The 13,538-nt window shown below is 37.4% G+C and overlaps 2 protein-coding genes across 3 annotated transcripts; one reads left to right on the top strand and one right to left on the bottom strand.

Moving 5' to 3' along the window:
- Positions 1–682: 682 nt before the first annotated feature.
- si:ch211-175m2.5 (uncharacterized protein LOC568697 homolog) lies at positions 683–8,254 on the bottom strand. 2 transcript variants are annotated; one of them, XM_027154758.2, is made up of 5 exons: positions 8,000–8,254; positions 3,537–3,701; positions 3,346–3,445; positions 2,893–3,020; positions 683–2,400 (listed from the first exon to the last, which is right to left on the bottom strand). In XM_027154758.2, the coding sequence occupies exons 1-5, from the start codon at positions 8,051–8,053 to the stop codon at positions 2,110–2,112; spliced, it is 738 nt and encodes a 245-aa protein (XP_027010559.1). In that variant the 5' UTR covers positions 8,054–8,254; the 3' UTR covers positions 683–2,109. The 2 variants fall into 2 exon arrangements, with proteins under 2 accessions (XP_027010559.1, XP_027010558.1); XM_027154757.2 differs by having other exon boundaries at positions 2,893–3,023; positions 8,000–8,239.
- A 2,150-nt stretch (positions 8,255–10,404) lies between these two features.
- Positions 10,405–13,058, top strand: smim19 (small integral membrane protein 19). Its single transcript, XM_027154549.2, has 3 exons — positions 10,405–10,680; positions 11,258–11,382; positions 12,017–13,058. The coding sequence occupies exons 1-3, from the start codon at positions 10,550–10,552 to the stop codon at positions 12,082–12,084; spliced, it is 324 nt and encodes a 107-aa protein (XP_027010350.1). The 5' UTR covers positions 10,405–10,549; the 3' UTR covers positions 12,085–13,058.
- The last annotated feature ends 480 nt before the right edge of the window (positions 13,059–13,538 follow it).

Here is a 13,538-nt window from a genome sequence, read left to right as displayed (position 1 = left end):
TTGACGTGTATGTGTATGAGAGGAGGGGGGGTGGGTGGGCTAGAAATCAGTGTGTACGTTCTGGCGCATAGACTCCTCCCCCCACACTGAGAAACAAAGGTCCTGACTGACTCAAGCTCAGCCAGTCACGTGTCAGCTTCTGAACTCCAGCCAATCAGTGAGCACCGCTCTGGTTTTATGGTCCTACAGCCTGGGCTGGTTGCCTAGCAACCGCATCATTTTTACCAGGGATAAACAGGATTGTGGTGGAGCAATGAGAGATAAGCGTGGGTACAAACAGACTTACATAGCTTACATAGATTTGTAATCCAACTGTGTATTAATGTGTTACTTTTTTGTGACTCCATATATCCTTTATAGACAACACAATGCATTGAAACCAAATATAAAACAAAAAAGTAGAATCACGGATGAATTAATCGTGAAAAAACAAACAAACAAACAAACAAAAATATGATCATGCCAATACACGTTTTTAAATTTAGAAAAGTTTAGGTTATTTTGCAAACATATACCATTTTTTGACCAGTCTGTGTGTAACTATCATTACAATGCAATAATGAAAAGTTTATTCATTTTATTCGATATTTAACAAAAGGTCAAAAATATTGCCTGAAATCCATTGAATCACGTGGCTCCTCTTCTTCAGCAGATTTCAGGTTAAAAAAATACAAAAATCACATCCTTTAATTTGCTTTTAATAAGTTTAGACTTAAATATTATTCTTGAATTCCAGATACACACAAACATTCACACAGTTTTCTGCAAGAACATTAAAATCACACATACAGAATAGAACCAAAGTGCAAAGGCTAACAATGAGATGTCTCCCTCTGCTGTTATCATACTTCCACTTCCACCCTCATTATTTAACAGTACAAGACGTATTGAGAATAGATCAGGGTTTATTCAGATATTACATTAATTCTGAATAGATAATAGAAAATTCTGATAGATATTATAGGAGGTCATAAAATGTACAGTTTTTTGCCTAGTCTTACAAATCTGCTTAGTTTAAGAAGAAACCAATTATAGAAAAATACAGAGAATAAACAATGTTAAAAAATTAACATAAGATACTTAAAAGCTGTTATATCATCTGACTGTATCAGTATTATACAAAAACCTAAAGCACTCTGAAGCCCTTGCTTAACATTTATCGAGCATAAACTTTTTAATTTTATTTGATCTAATTTTTATTTTATTACATTTATTATTTATCAGAGACTTTTATATAGAGTGATCTTACTGATAGAAGTGCATTGGACTCTAGAACAAAAACATTTCATGCTAGTTCACTAGGATCAAGGACTTCAAAAAATCCTACAGTAGTTTCATATTGTTGGCATTAATCTAAAAAAAGAAAGAAAGCGAGGCAACACAAAGCCAAAGGGCTGCTTGTGCATGGCTGTTAGCCGTAAACAAACGCTAATGCATTGTACACTAATCAATATTTTAATTGGCATAAAAATCTAAATCAAATCCCTAATAACTTTATGGAGTTTTGTGGGTGTCACCATATGCAAATGAGCTATAATCACGAATGTGTTTTAAACTCTATATGTCCTTGAAATATCTATACTTAAGTACTTAGAAAATCAGCGTTTTTTCGAAACTTTTGGTAACCCGGAAACATTTTTTAGTTCAACTTGACAAATATTTACACAAACAACGACTGATGATCTAAAGACCCAATGAGAGAATAGGATTCCAGAAATACAACCCTGTCTACCCATGTAACACTAATCCCGTCTGAATAGGGCTTAAAATTTTGCTGTATATTTCACAGCTCAGTTTTTTTTACGGTCAGAGATGTCAAATATACGATACGCATTTATCTGGTTGCAATTGACCCGAAAAACTATGAGGAATTGGACAGAAAAGGATTTGGATCGTTTTTTAATGTAATAATGATACCACAGAAAATGAATAGCATTATATGGTTTTCTGAAATATCTCTGGCATTATTAATGCTTTTATAACATTAAACAAAATGTCTAGATTTGAGAATGATTCATTTTATTGGTTGAATATGTTAGGAGTTCAATAAAAATAACAGTGACACTACGGTTTGGTCTGTGATATCTCTGACCACAGCAGTGCTCTGCTCTACAGCTTGTTGTTCTCTGTGTCTGGTGGACATTTGTCTCGAGGCACTCTGCCTAGGTTATAAAACTCTGTGTTAGGTCTCATGTCTGTGAGATGGGCCATGCGGTTAGACAGGGCAAAGAAGGCAGCGATGGCAGCGATGTCCCAAATATCCTCTGGATCAAATCCGTGAGCCTCCAGTGAGCTGAAGTGTTCGTCGGTCAATGTCTCACTGCGACACACGATCATGGCAAAGTCCAGCATGGCTCGCTCCCGTGCAGTAATATCTGCGACTTTATAATTCACTGCCACCTGTGGGATGAGAGAAAATCATCTGGGTATAAACACCATGTACAATCTTCTCAAAAAACAAACAAACAAAAAAAACAAAACAAATTGGACAAAGCAAAGCCTGTAATTTTTGTTGTTGCTATATTTCTGGGTTTGAGATCAAAAGATGAACGAGATGTCAGAACAAACACGTTTCTGTTTCATCACACAGACTCACAGTGGAAGAATATTAAATCTGTGTTGATGGAAAAAAAAAAACTCACAAGGAAGGAATGAGTATAAAAGAGAAAACGTTTCTTAGCTCTTTAAAGAATGTCTTGAATGAAATCCTACAATGAAGAAACTGTGATGTTCACAGACTTGTTTTGGAGGCAACAAAAACAGTTCCTTATAAAACTAAAGAAAAGTGAGAATGAAAGATTGAAGCATAAACACACACACACACACACACACACACACACACCTCCACACACACACAAACACAAACACACACACACACACACACACACACACCTGATCAGCTACCGTGGGCTTCTTAGAGTAGATACGATGTAGTGCACTATGCGATACCACGCAGTAGAGGCAGTTGTTATGAGCGCTGGTTGCTACCACAATCAGCTCCCGCTCTGCCTTTGATAAACCTGCTGTAAAAAAAAAAAGTTTTTACGATACACAATACATAACGATAAACATTATGACATAAAGAAATGCTTTACGGCTATCATAAAAATATTATCAATAAAAATAAAATAAAGGATAAAAATAGATAAAAAATAAACAGTATTTTTAAAAAACTACAGTATAAAAATAGAAAGAACTATACATGTGGGAAAGGGAAGAAAGTATATCGAAAAATATAAAAATGTGTAACATGAATGCACAATTTGACAAAAAAAATTGATGTGCAAAAATTTATGGTGCAGAAAGTGTGCAATACATATAGTGCAAAACCCGTGTAGTCCATACCGGTCTCTTTGTTCATGAGCAAATTATAATAAGCGAAGAAAGCTCGAAACTCTTCGGGACGGTGAGCGAGGACCTTGAAGACGTTTGGAAGGAAACCACCCTGAGAAAGGAGAGTCTATGATATAGTACTGTCACAAACAGACACACACACACAAACAGAAGGTGAGAGGAGTGAAAACTGGATGCCTTGCCTTTATTTCGACCTCCTCCATCAGCTCTACAATGTCGTAGGGCAGGTTTTTCTTGTAAGGCACAGGATAGCGGCTGATTTTCTCCTCATCGCTGCTGCTGCTGCAGAGGCGGACGCTGACCGGTGTCCTGAGACACATACTGCTCTCCTTCAGCGCAAGACTGGACTATAAGGGTTTAAACACAGTTCATAGTTTGTTTTAAGCTGATCATCTCAATGTGAGTGAAATGGCATGGTCTCTATAGGGATAATGACATAATGTCTTTGCAACCTTTGAGGAATATCTACCTGCAACACAATGCATAAAATCATACAGACACAAATCAGGTGATCAAGTTATTGATCATATCAAACATTAAATAGAAGAACATGTGATCATGGTCACAAAATGGTACGAACAAAAACAACGCCCATCCACTACACACATCATCTCCACTGGCTAGCATCTAGGATGCAGTACGACATCATTTTTCTGACCTCTAATGCCCTCCATCTGAGCGCCTCCATTCTTCCATCCCTACACAAACTCTCAGGTCCTCTGATACAGCCTACTCACCATACCACCTTCTCCAACATGGGTGGGATACACCCTGGACGGAGTGCCAACCCATCACAGGGCACACACACACTCTCATTCACTCACACACTACGGACAATTTTCCAGAGATGCCAATCAACCTACCATGCATGTCTTTTGCAAACTCCACATACACAAGGCGGAGGCGGGAATCAAACCCCGACCCTGGAGGTGTGAGGCGAACATGCAAACCACTAAGCCACCGTGCCCTCTCAACTTCTAAAATATTATCATATTATCTCTCTCGACTTTTAAATCACAACTTATACACGGTGCTCTGTGATTGACTGGGATTCTATCCAGAGGGTATTCCTGTTTTAAACACAGTGTACCTGAGACAGACTCCAGATCAGCCACAGCCATGGCCAGGATAAAGCACATACTGAAGATGAGTGAACATTATCATTAATCAGTCATTATTAATAACCCACCAAAGCTCGATATTGTTCATTTTGTTAATGCTACTCAAAGGTCTATGATGAACCCAGGGTGAGTGGGTTAGTTAGTAGGTTAGCAGGATTATTAGTGTAGTGGATGTAGTGCAGGATGTATTAGTTTCCAAGACATTGCTATAACATTTGATTTATAAATGCATTCCGAATGTAAATGTATCAAAAAATTTATTTACTTATGTTTTCATTTAACTCAATTTAAATGTATTTACACTTATTTTGCTAAGTTTTTTCAGGTTCATTCTAGATTCTTTTGATACATGGCTACAGTGTTACATAATGAACTAATTTAAAGAAATGATGTATACTTATAACTATTAAGGGTCAAGTTCTGAAAGTGCATGTCTATATTTCTTCATCTTCTTCTGGTATCTAAAGCAGCTCATAGAACCATGAAATTTCTTAGTTGGCTTGTAGAGGATTCAATTAACATTCTGACCAAATGTGGGCCAAGTGCTGCCAACACTTTAGTGCCACCATCAGGACAAATATGGGTCTAATTTAAAAGCATGTTTATTGTCATAATTCTGAAGTGTGTTTCCAAAATTTAAAAGCCTGGTAAAGACTTGTTCAATACACACATTGAATTCACCAAATTAAATTTTCCACTGTGGGGCAGTGGTTTAGTGGTTAGTACGTTCGCCTCACACCTCCAGGGTTCGGGGTTCGATTCCCGCCTCCGCCTTGTGTGTGTGGAGTTTGCATGTTCTCCCCGTGCCACTGGGTTTCCTCCGGGTACTCTGGTTTCCTCCCCCGGTCCAAAGACCCGTTAGGTAGGTAGGTTGATTGGCATCTCTGGAAAATTGTCCGTAGTGTGTGAGTGAATGAGAGTGTGTGTGTGCCCTGCGATGGGTTGGCACTCCGTCCAGGGTGTATCCTGCCTCGCTGCACGATGACGCCTGAGATAGGCACAGGCTCCCCGTGACCCGAGAAGTTCGGATAAGCGGTAGAAAATGAATGTATGAATGAATGAAATTTTCCACCATCTTGTATTTTTTTTCTTTCATTGCTTCTTCTAATAAAATATACATTAAATACAATCATCATCAAATTATAAATGTTCTCAGCAGAATTCTGATACACCAAACGTTTTTTCGCTATTTTGGATTGTGAAGCCACCAAACAGGATGCAAGGCTGCATCTCAGCAACGACTTTGTGCACCGACACAAACTTTGGTGCGTCCTACAAATGTAATGACAGCATCGATTACTGGACAAACATTACAATAAAATGCCTAAAACGCTACTATCTAAGTGCTCAATATTCACTACATTTGGCTCACATTAACTTAAGACAAGTCTGCATAACATTTTTATCAAGGAAGCTCCATACAGAACAGTTCTCCAGACATATATTTGGTGCAGACATGTAAAAATGTTTTTAAATTGCATAGAGAACAGAAATTCAACACACAGGTCACAGCAATGACAGCTATAGCAACAACACCACCCATTAAACACACATCATGCATGAAACTACAAATCACCCTTGTATCCCTAAATGCCTAAAGTTATGGCTTTCTGCTTTGGTACAAGGAACCTTTGCATCAAGACTTTTCTCTGATCTGCCACCACTTAAGTGGTAGAAGACACTGGCAGGTGTCATGCAAATGACCCCTAAATACCTTTCCTGAAATACTAAAAACTTGTATTCTTCTGCAGTGACCTAATGAACCAGCAATGACGGTTAAGGGTGGATAAGGGTGTGTGCAAATTTTTATAAATCTAGAGATCTACCAGCTCCAGTTGTACTCAGCGATACTAAAAAGGAGATGTGAACTCCATGTGATCTTTTGCATCTATACAACATTTGTTTGACTGTATATTTAGAATCACACCCTCCAGTGTCACCCATATGAGGATGGGTTCCCCTTGAGCCTGGTTCCTCTCAAGGTTTCTTCCTTTACCATCTAAGGGAGTTTTTCCTTGCCACTGCTGCCTGAGTCACCTCAGACTTGCTCATTGTGGACAAATACATACACATTGTGAACTAAATCTATCTAATATTAATCTTGAATTTTGTATTCATTAATCTTTATAGTATTCTTTATATTAACCTTTTGTTCTATGTTTATGTTCTGTAAAGCTGCTTTGAGACAATGTCAATTGTAAAAAGCGCTATACAAATAAACTTGAATTGAATTGAATAAATTCAGATGCTTTCCTGTAATTGCTTTGGCAACAGCCGTAACACACACACATGTGTGTGTGTGTGTGTGTGTGTGTGTGTGTGTGTGTGTGTGTGTGTGTGTGTGTGTGTGTGTGTGTCCCACTGAAACTATGTGCCTGGGCCCTGAAATGCTGCTTCCAGCTCTTACTATAATGATGATGATGATGATGATGATGATGATGATGATGATTATGTTCATGTAGCTTGTTCTATTAGAAAACTAGTGTGTCTGTCCTATATTAGATACAAAAGGAAAAGGAGCCTTATGACAACCAGCTATGTTTGACCCACTTTTGTAAAGACATTTTCCCAACCTTCCAGGGTTGGTGGAATAGGATTGAAAGGTTGTGGGAATGAAAAACAAAATGGGAACTAACAACAAGTTCAGAACAAGTGGCAGAATCTTAAACACACACACACACACACACACACACACACACACACACACACACACACACACACACACACACAGAGCCATTTTTACAACATTAATCCTAATAACAGCATATGCAGAATATATAACAGAATATACTTATAATTGTGTAATCTAATGCATATATAATGTGATTTACACATATCTACATTTAAGGTTAACACAAGGTATGATGAGTAACACTGTCAATAATAATAATAATAATAATAATAATAATAATAATAATAATAATAATAATAATAATTCCGGGGTCAAGCCGATCAGATGCGCTCAGAATATGTCGCTGATGAACCATACCAAGTTTCGTAGCGATATGGCATTGCATTCGTAAAATACTGGACTTAACGTGGAAATCTCGTGGCCACTAGGTGGCGCTGTCACGAAACGTTGCGAAATGTGTGTGTGTGTGTGTGTGTGTGTGTGTGTGTCACTGTGGTGCTGATTCTGATTTTAGCACCCAATACTTGCGATTCTGGTTCTGATATTAGCACCCGATACATATTGTGTGCCAAACTGCCCCCAATTTGTTTTGGACTGTTTAGAGGGTTTGAGCTAGACACACCAACGTTGCTATAGTAACTTATAAGACTGGCCTCTACATGTGTGCCAAATTTCATAACTTTCCTACGCACGGTTCTATGGGCTGCCATTGACTTCTATGGCAGAAGAGGTAGAATAATAAGAACACTAACGATAACAATAGGTTTTCATCGGCCCCTTCGGGGCTTGACCCCTAATAATAATAATAATAATAATAATAATAATAAAGACTAAACTGCATTAGCAGCTAATGTTAGCCTCATATGTTTTAAGTGATTAATACAATCCTTACCAACAAGCCCAGGGCAGAAGCACGAACAGCCCTCATAACACCGCGACACAACATTTACAAACTTAGTTTTTAGATATAAAACCCAAGAGATGAAAAGTTAGCAAGCAAAAAACTTCACATGCAAAACTAATGTCAAAATAGCATACGCCTTTAGGTTAAGATACGGTTTAACCAATCAGAGCGCAGAACTGTGTCACGCCTCCTTTGCTTTAACCAATCGAATTTGAGAACTTTGAATATATTTTACTCTGTAGGTCTGTTTTCCGTTTTACAAAGAGGAAAAAAATGGAAGCAAAATAAAAGTTCGGCTCGACTAGACCTCGTGTCAGTGTTAGGTCGTGAACTTTAGATATTAAGAGAGACCTTGGGATTTCTATTTCTATTTTTTTTTTTAGATCAGAATTAGAATTGGAATTAGTTTATTGGCCGAGTGTGTTGATGTTGACACACACAAGGAATTTGGTTCCAGCGGTTTGTGACTCTCAAAAGTACAGACATAAATAACACTATACTATGCAAGACAAAATACACTATATAAGACAAGACAATACAGACATAAATAACACTATACTACACAAGACAAGACAATACACACTATACAAGACAATACAGACTATACAAGACAATGCAGACATAAATAACACTATACTACACAAGACAAGACAATACACACTATACAAGACAATACAGACTATACAAGACAATACAGACATAAATAACACTATACTACACAAGACAAGACAATACACACTATACAAGACAATACAGACTATACAAGACAATGCAGACTGTACAAGACAATACAGACTATACAAGACAATATACACTATACAAGACAATATAGACTATACAAAACAATACAGACGATTAGATACAATATAGACAGTACAAGTATTAAATATGAATACAGGATATATGACTGATCATTTATGTACATAAAGTGTGGAAAGTGCATGGTAGGGCAAATAACAGTACTGTGCAATATTATGCTTTTGTGCAATATGCAGCAGGGATATGAAGGTAAATATGGGTGATAGGTATGAAGCAGGGGCCTGGGGAAAGAAACTGTTCCTGTGTCTGGCAGTTTTGGTAAACAAAGTTCTGTAGCGCGTGACAGAAGGCAGAAGCTGATAGAGGTTGTGTCCAGGGTATGAATGGTCAGTAGTGATTTTTCATGCTTGGTTTCTGGTTTTTGTATAGTACAAGTCCTGGGGAGTGGGCAGGGGAGCACCAATTATTTTTTCTGCATGTTGTAGTCTGTTCCTGTCATTTTTTTGCTGCTCCAAACCAGATGGTAATGGATGTGCACAGGACAGATTCAGTGACTGCAGTGTAAAACAGCATTAACAGCTCCTGTGGCAGACCAAACTTCCTTAATTGACATAGAAAGTACATCCTCTGCTGGGCCTTTTTTATGATGGAGTTTATGTTATGTTACACTCCCATTTCAGGTCTTGGAAAATAGTAGTGCCCAGAAACTTGAAGGTCTCCACAGATGACACAGGGCTGTTGGATATTGTGAGGGGGATTAGTGTTGAGGGGTGTTTCCTGATGTCCACTATCATCTCCACAGTTTTGAGGGTGTTTAGCTTTAGACTGTTCTGACTGCACCATAGCACCAGCCGCTTCAAACCTCCTGACAGTATGCAGACTCATCACCATCTTGGATGAGACAGATGAGCATATTATTATCTGCAAATTTCAGGAGTTTAACAAGTGGGCCACTTGAAGTGTAGTCATTGGTATAGAGGGAGAATAGCAGTGGGGACAGGACACATCCCTGTGGAGCGCCAGTGCTGATTGTCTGAAATCTGGAGGTAACACCTCCCAGATTCACCTGTTGTTTCCTGCCTGTCAGGAAGCTGGTGATCCACTGACAGATGCAAGGGGTATAGTGAGCTTTAGGAGTCTGGAGTGGAAAATTTCCGGAATTGGATTAAAAGCCGAACTGAAGTCGACAAACAATGAATGTAGAGCCACTGATCTGTTTGCTCGGTAGGCAAACTGTAGGTGATCCAGCATCCGTACTGTTACAGTCTTTATGTGGGGCAAAACCAGCTGTTCAAAGGTGTTCATGAAATCAGACGTCAGAGCGACAGGTCTGTAGTCATTCAGTCCAGTGATGGAGGGTTTCTGGGGGAACGACCGGGATGATTGTGGAGAGTTTAAAGCAGGAGGGGACTTCACACAGCAGTGAGAGCTGTAATGTGAAACACATATTACATTACAGTAATATTATTCACATTTTAAAATATTATGCAACTATTAATTTTTTTGTTCAAACATATTTAAAAAGGTTCATATTTGCGGTTTTTTGACTTTATAAATGTAGTAGTATTCGGACCAAATTAAAACAATAACAACAACAACAACAGTCAGACTTTAATTTTGACAAAGTGAAGGCGGAAGTGAGCTGTGTTTCTGCTACCGTTCACATGACGGAAGTGAAAACCGGTTTTGTTTTGATAATTGTGTTTTTTCTCTCTTTCTCTCTCTCTCTATATAAATCTATTTAAACCAAACCGATTTAGAGCTGTGTTTCGTCTCCTAATGGGCGGTCTTGGAGTGATGGCTAATGACGAATCTCTGGATTATTCGGTTCATGAAGCTTGGAACGAAGCCACTAATGTTTACCTGCTGGTTATTTTGGTCAGTTTTGCTCTGCTGATGTACGCAAGAAAGTAAGAGCTGTTTATTTAAACTACATCCCACCAATGTGTGCTTTCTGTTCTGTACATAAATAACATTTAACTCCTTTGGGTTGTGTTTTACAACCTGGGACCGAATCACGATTAAATATCATTAATATAACACAAAATATTTCACCATAATAAAGTGCAATGTGAATTAACCTGTGTACAAAAATACAAAAGTATAAAAACACGTCCAGTTAAAGTTCACATTATATTAGTAAAGCTTTATTTAAAACCTTAATATCATGCAGATCACTGTTAAATCCACAGACTACAGCACTTTTCCTACACAAGTCTAAAGGAGAAACAACTGTAACACAACATCATGCCACCGCCACCATACTTCAGTAGAATCTAGGTTAATGTATAGGGATTTTTAACAAATTAACAACATGCTCATATATTTCACTCTTATTTTCCTTATACAGTTTGCCCTTTGTTTTCATTACACACACACACACATATATATGTATGTGTGTGTATATGTATGTATATATATATGTGTGTATATACATATATAAATTGTAAATTATAAAATAAATGTTTAATTCATTTCTTCATACAGAAATAAGAGAAAGATCATGCGGATCTTTACGATGCCTCCCACGGTGGAATCTTCTCCAGAGATGAATTTCTATGACAGTTTGCAGAAAGTGCGGCTTAGGCAGCAGCTGGAGATGTATTCTCTCTGTAAGTCGAACACTACCTTGTCTCCCTGCTTTACATTCACATTTACAGCATTTGGCAAACGCCCTTATCCAGAGCGACGTACTGAAGTACTTAAGTATGTATCATTGGATACATTAACTCTGGGTCACTAGGTTACATACTTACGATACCATGAGTTTAAAACATTGTTCAGGTTTGTTTGTTTGTTTGTTTATTATTTATTTATTTTTATAAACATATATTCAACAAACAAGGAAGGAAGTGCTAGTGGAAGTGTTTCATGAATAAGTAGGTCTTCAACCACCGTTTGAAAATAGCCAGTGACTCAGCTGTCCGGACCCCTAGGAGAAGTTCATTCCACCACCTTGGTGACAGAACAGAGAAGAGTCTTGTAGTATACTTGCCTCTTACCCTGAGAGATGGTGGGACCAGTCGAGCAGTGCTGGTAGATCTGAGAGTGCGAGATGCAGTCCGAGGAGTGATGAGGGCTTTGAGGTAAGAGGGAGCTGGTCCATTTTTGGTTTTGTAGGCAAGCATCAGTGTTTTGAATCTGATGCGTTCAGTTACCGGAAGCCAGTGGAGGGATCGCAGCTCTTTTACATGGCTAATTCACATCAAATAAAAAAAAATGCCTTTCTCTTGTTTATCTTTGTAGCCCGGAAGTTTGACCAGCAGCAACAGCAGGGCCAGGCACAGGAGTGTGTGCAGCTGTCGATGGAGTGAACAAGACTGCTGACAGCTGTGTGACAGTCACCTGAGTCACACACGTGAAGAAGCTCTGTTTGATGCAGAGATGTTTAGGTGTGCAATATTTCAGCTGCAACATTTTTGAATTTCTTTTGTCATTCAGAAGTCTGAACATGAGGAAGACACACACACACACACACACACACACACACACACACACACACACACACACACACACACACACACACAATTTTCTTAGTTGTGTAATTGTTTATACATGCAGAATAAGAGATAGGGATTAAAGAAAACTACCTTGTATGAGAGATACATCTGAATTATGAGCCGTTGCTGCCATCTAGTGGTTATTATAGGTTTTGCAGTTTAATGTTTAAGCGAGATTTTTCTTTTTTTCTGATTCTACAGCTGGTTAATAAATCCGAATGATTAGAAATGCAGGCATAATTCTACTATTATCTTTTAAAAAATGTACAAATATAAATATTATGTAGGTTATATGTGTGACCTTCAGTTTAGCAGGTTTCCATGATGGTCTTCTATTTTACTACTGTACTGTTTTGATTATTATTATTATTATTATTATTATTATTATTATTATTATTATTATTATTAGTAGTAGTAGTAGTAGTAGTATAATTGTTTAATAATGATAATAATAATAATTATTATTATTATCATTATTATTATTAGTAGTAGTATAATTGTTTAATAATAATAATAATAATAATAATAATAATGATAATAATAATAATAATAATTATTATTATTATTACTTTACATTTTGAACGTAATGCATTTTGATAAACCAAGTCTGAGACATGTCGCCCTCTGGTGGCTATTTGAAGTAACAGCATGTTTTGTACAGCGCTTGTATTATGTACAGTATTACATGTAATTCTGCTATTATAAGAAGCAGTAGTACTATTAGTATTTTTGTTATTGTTTTGGGAGCTATGATGTATAATTTGTAGTTAAAATCTTTTTAAACAATGCTCCAACTAAGTGTTTTTTGGGGGAGGGGGCTATTTGATTTCTAAAACATTTAAAAATGCTTTTTTTTTTCTTTCTTTCTTTTTGCTCTAAAAAGCATGGTTAATTCACGTGGTTGAATTTAATTTAGTTAAAATGTGAACATTGATAGACACTTTCCTCGAAAAAAAGGGGATTAAAGTAATTAAAAACCCCAGAATAGCCTGTGTGAATGTCATCATGTTGATGTAAACGTTTCCAGGATTACATGATGCAGTCAAACCTCTAGATTATTATTTGACTCCACAAACTGTGTCAGCTTTGTCTGGAAACTGCCACGGATTGGGATTTATTTTCTTTTACTTGTGAACATCATCTTCACAATTAATTTATTAGGAATAGAAGATTCTGAAATGCAAAAGTTTTAAGAAATACACAACCCAATACTATGTTTTATGTCAGAGTATCAGTATTTACATCAGCTTGATGTGTTCAGTAAGGCT

Source organism: Tachysurus fulvidraco, chromosome 17 (assembly GCF_022655615.1).
Source record: "Tachysurus fulvidraco isolate hzauxx_2018 chromosome 17, HZAU_PFXX_2.0, whole genome shotgun sequence".
Classification (NCBI taxonomy): Eukaryota; Metazoa; Chordata; class Actinopteri; order Siluriformes; family Bagridae; genus Tachysurus; species Tachysurus fulvidraco.
Note: the sequence above shows the minus strand (reverse complement) of the source record. Positions and strands in the feature narration are given on the sequence as shown.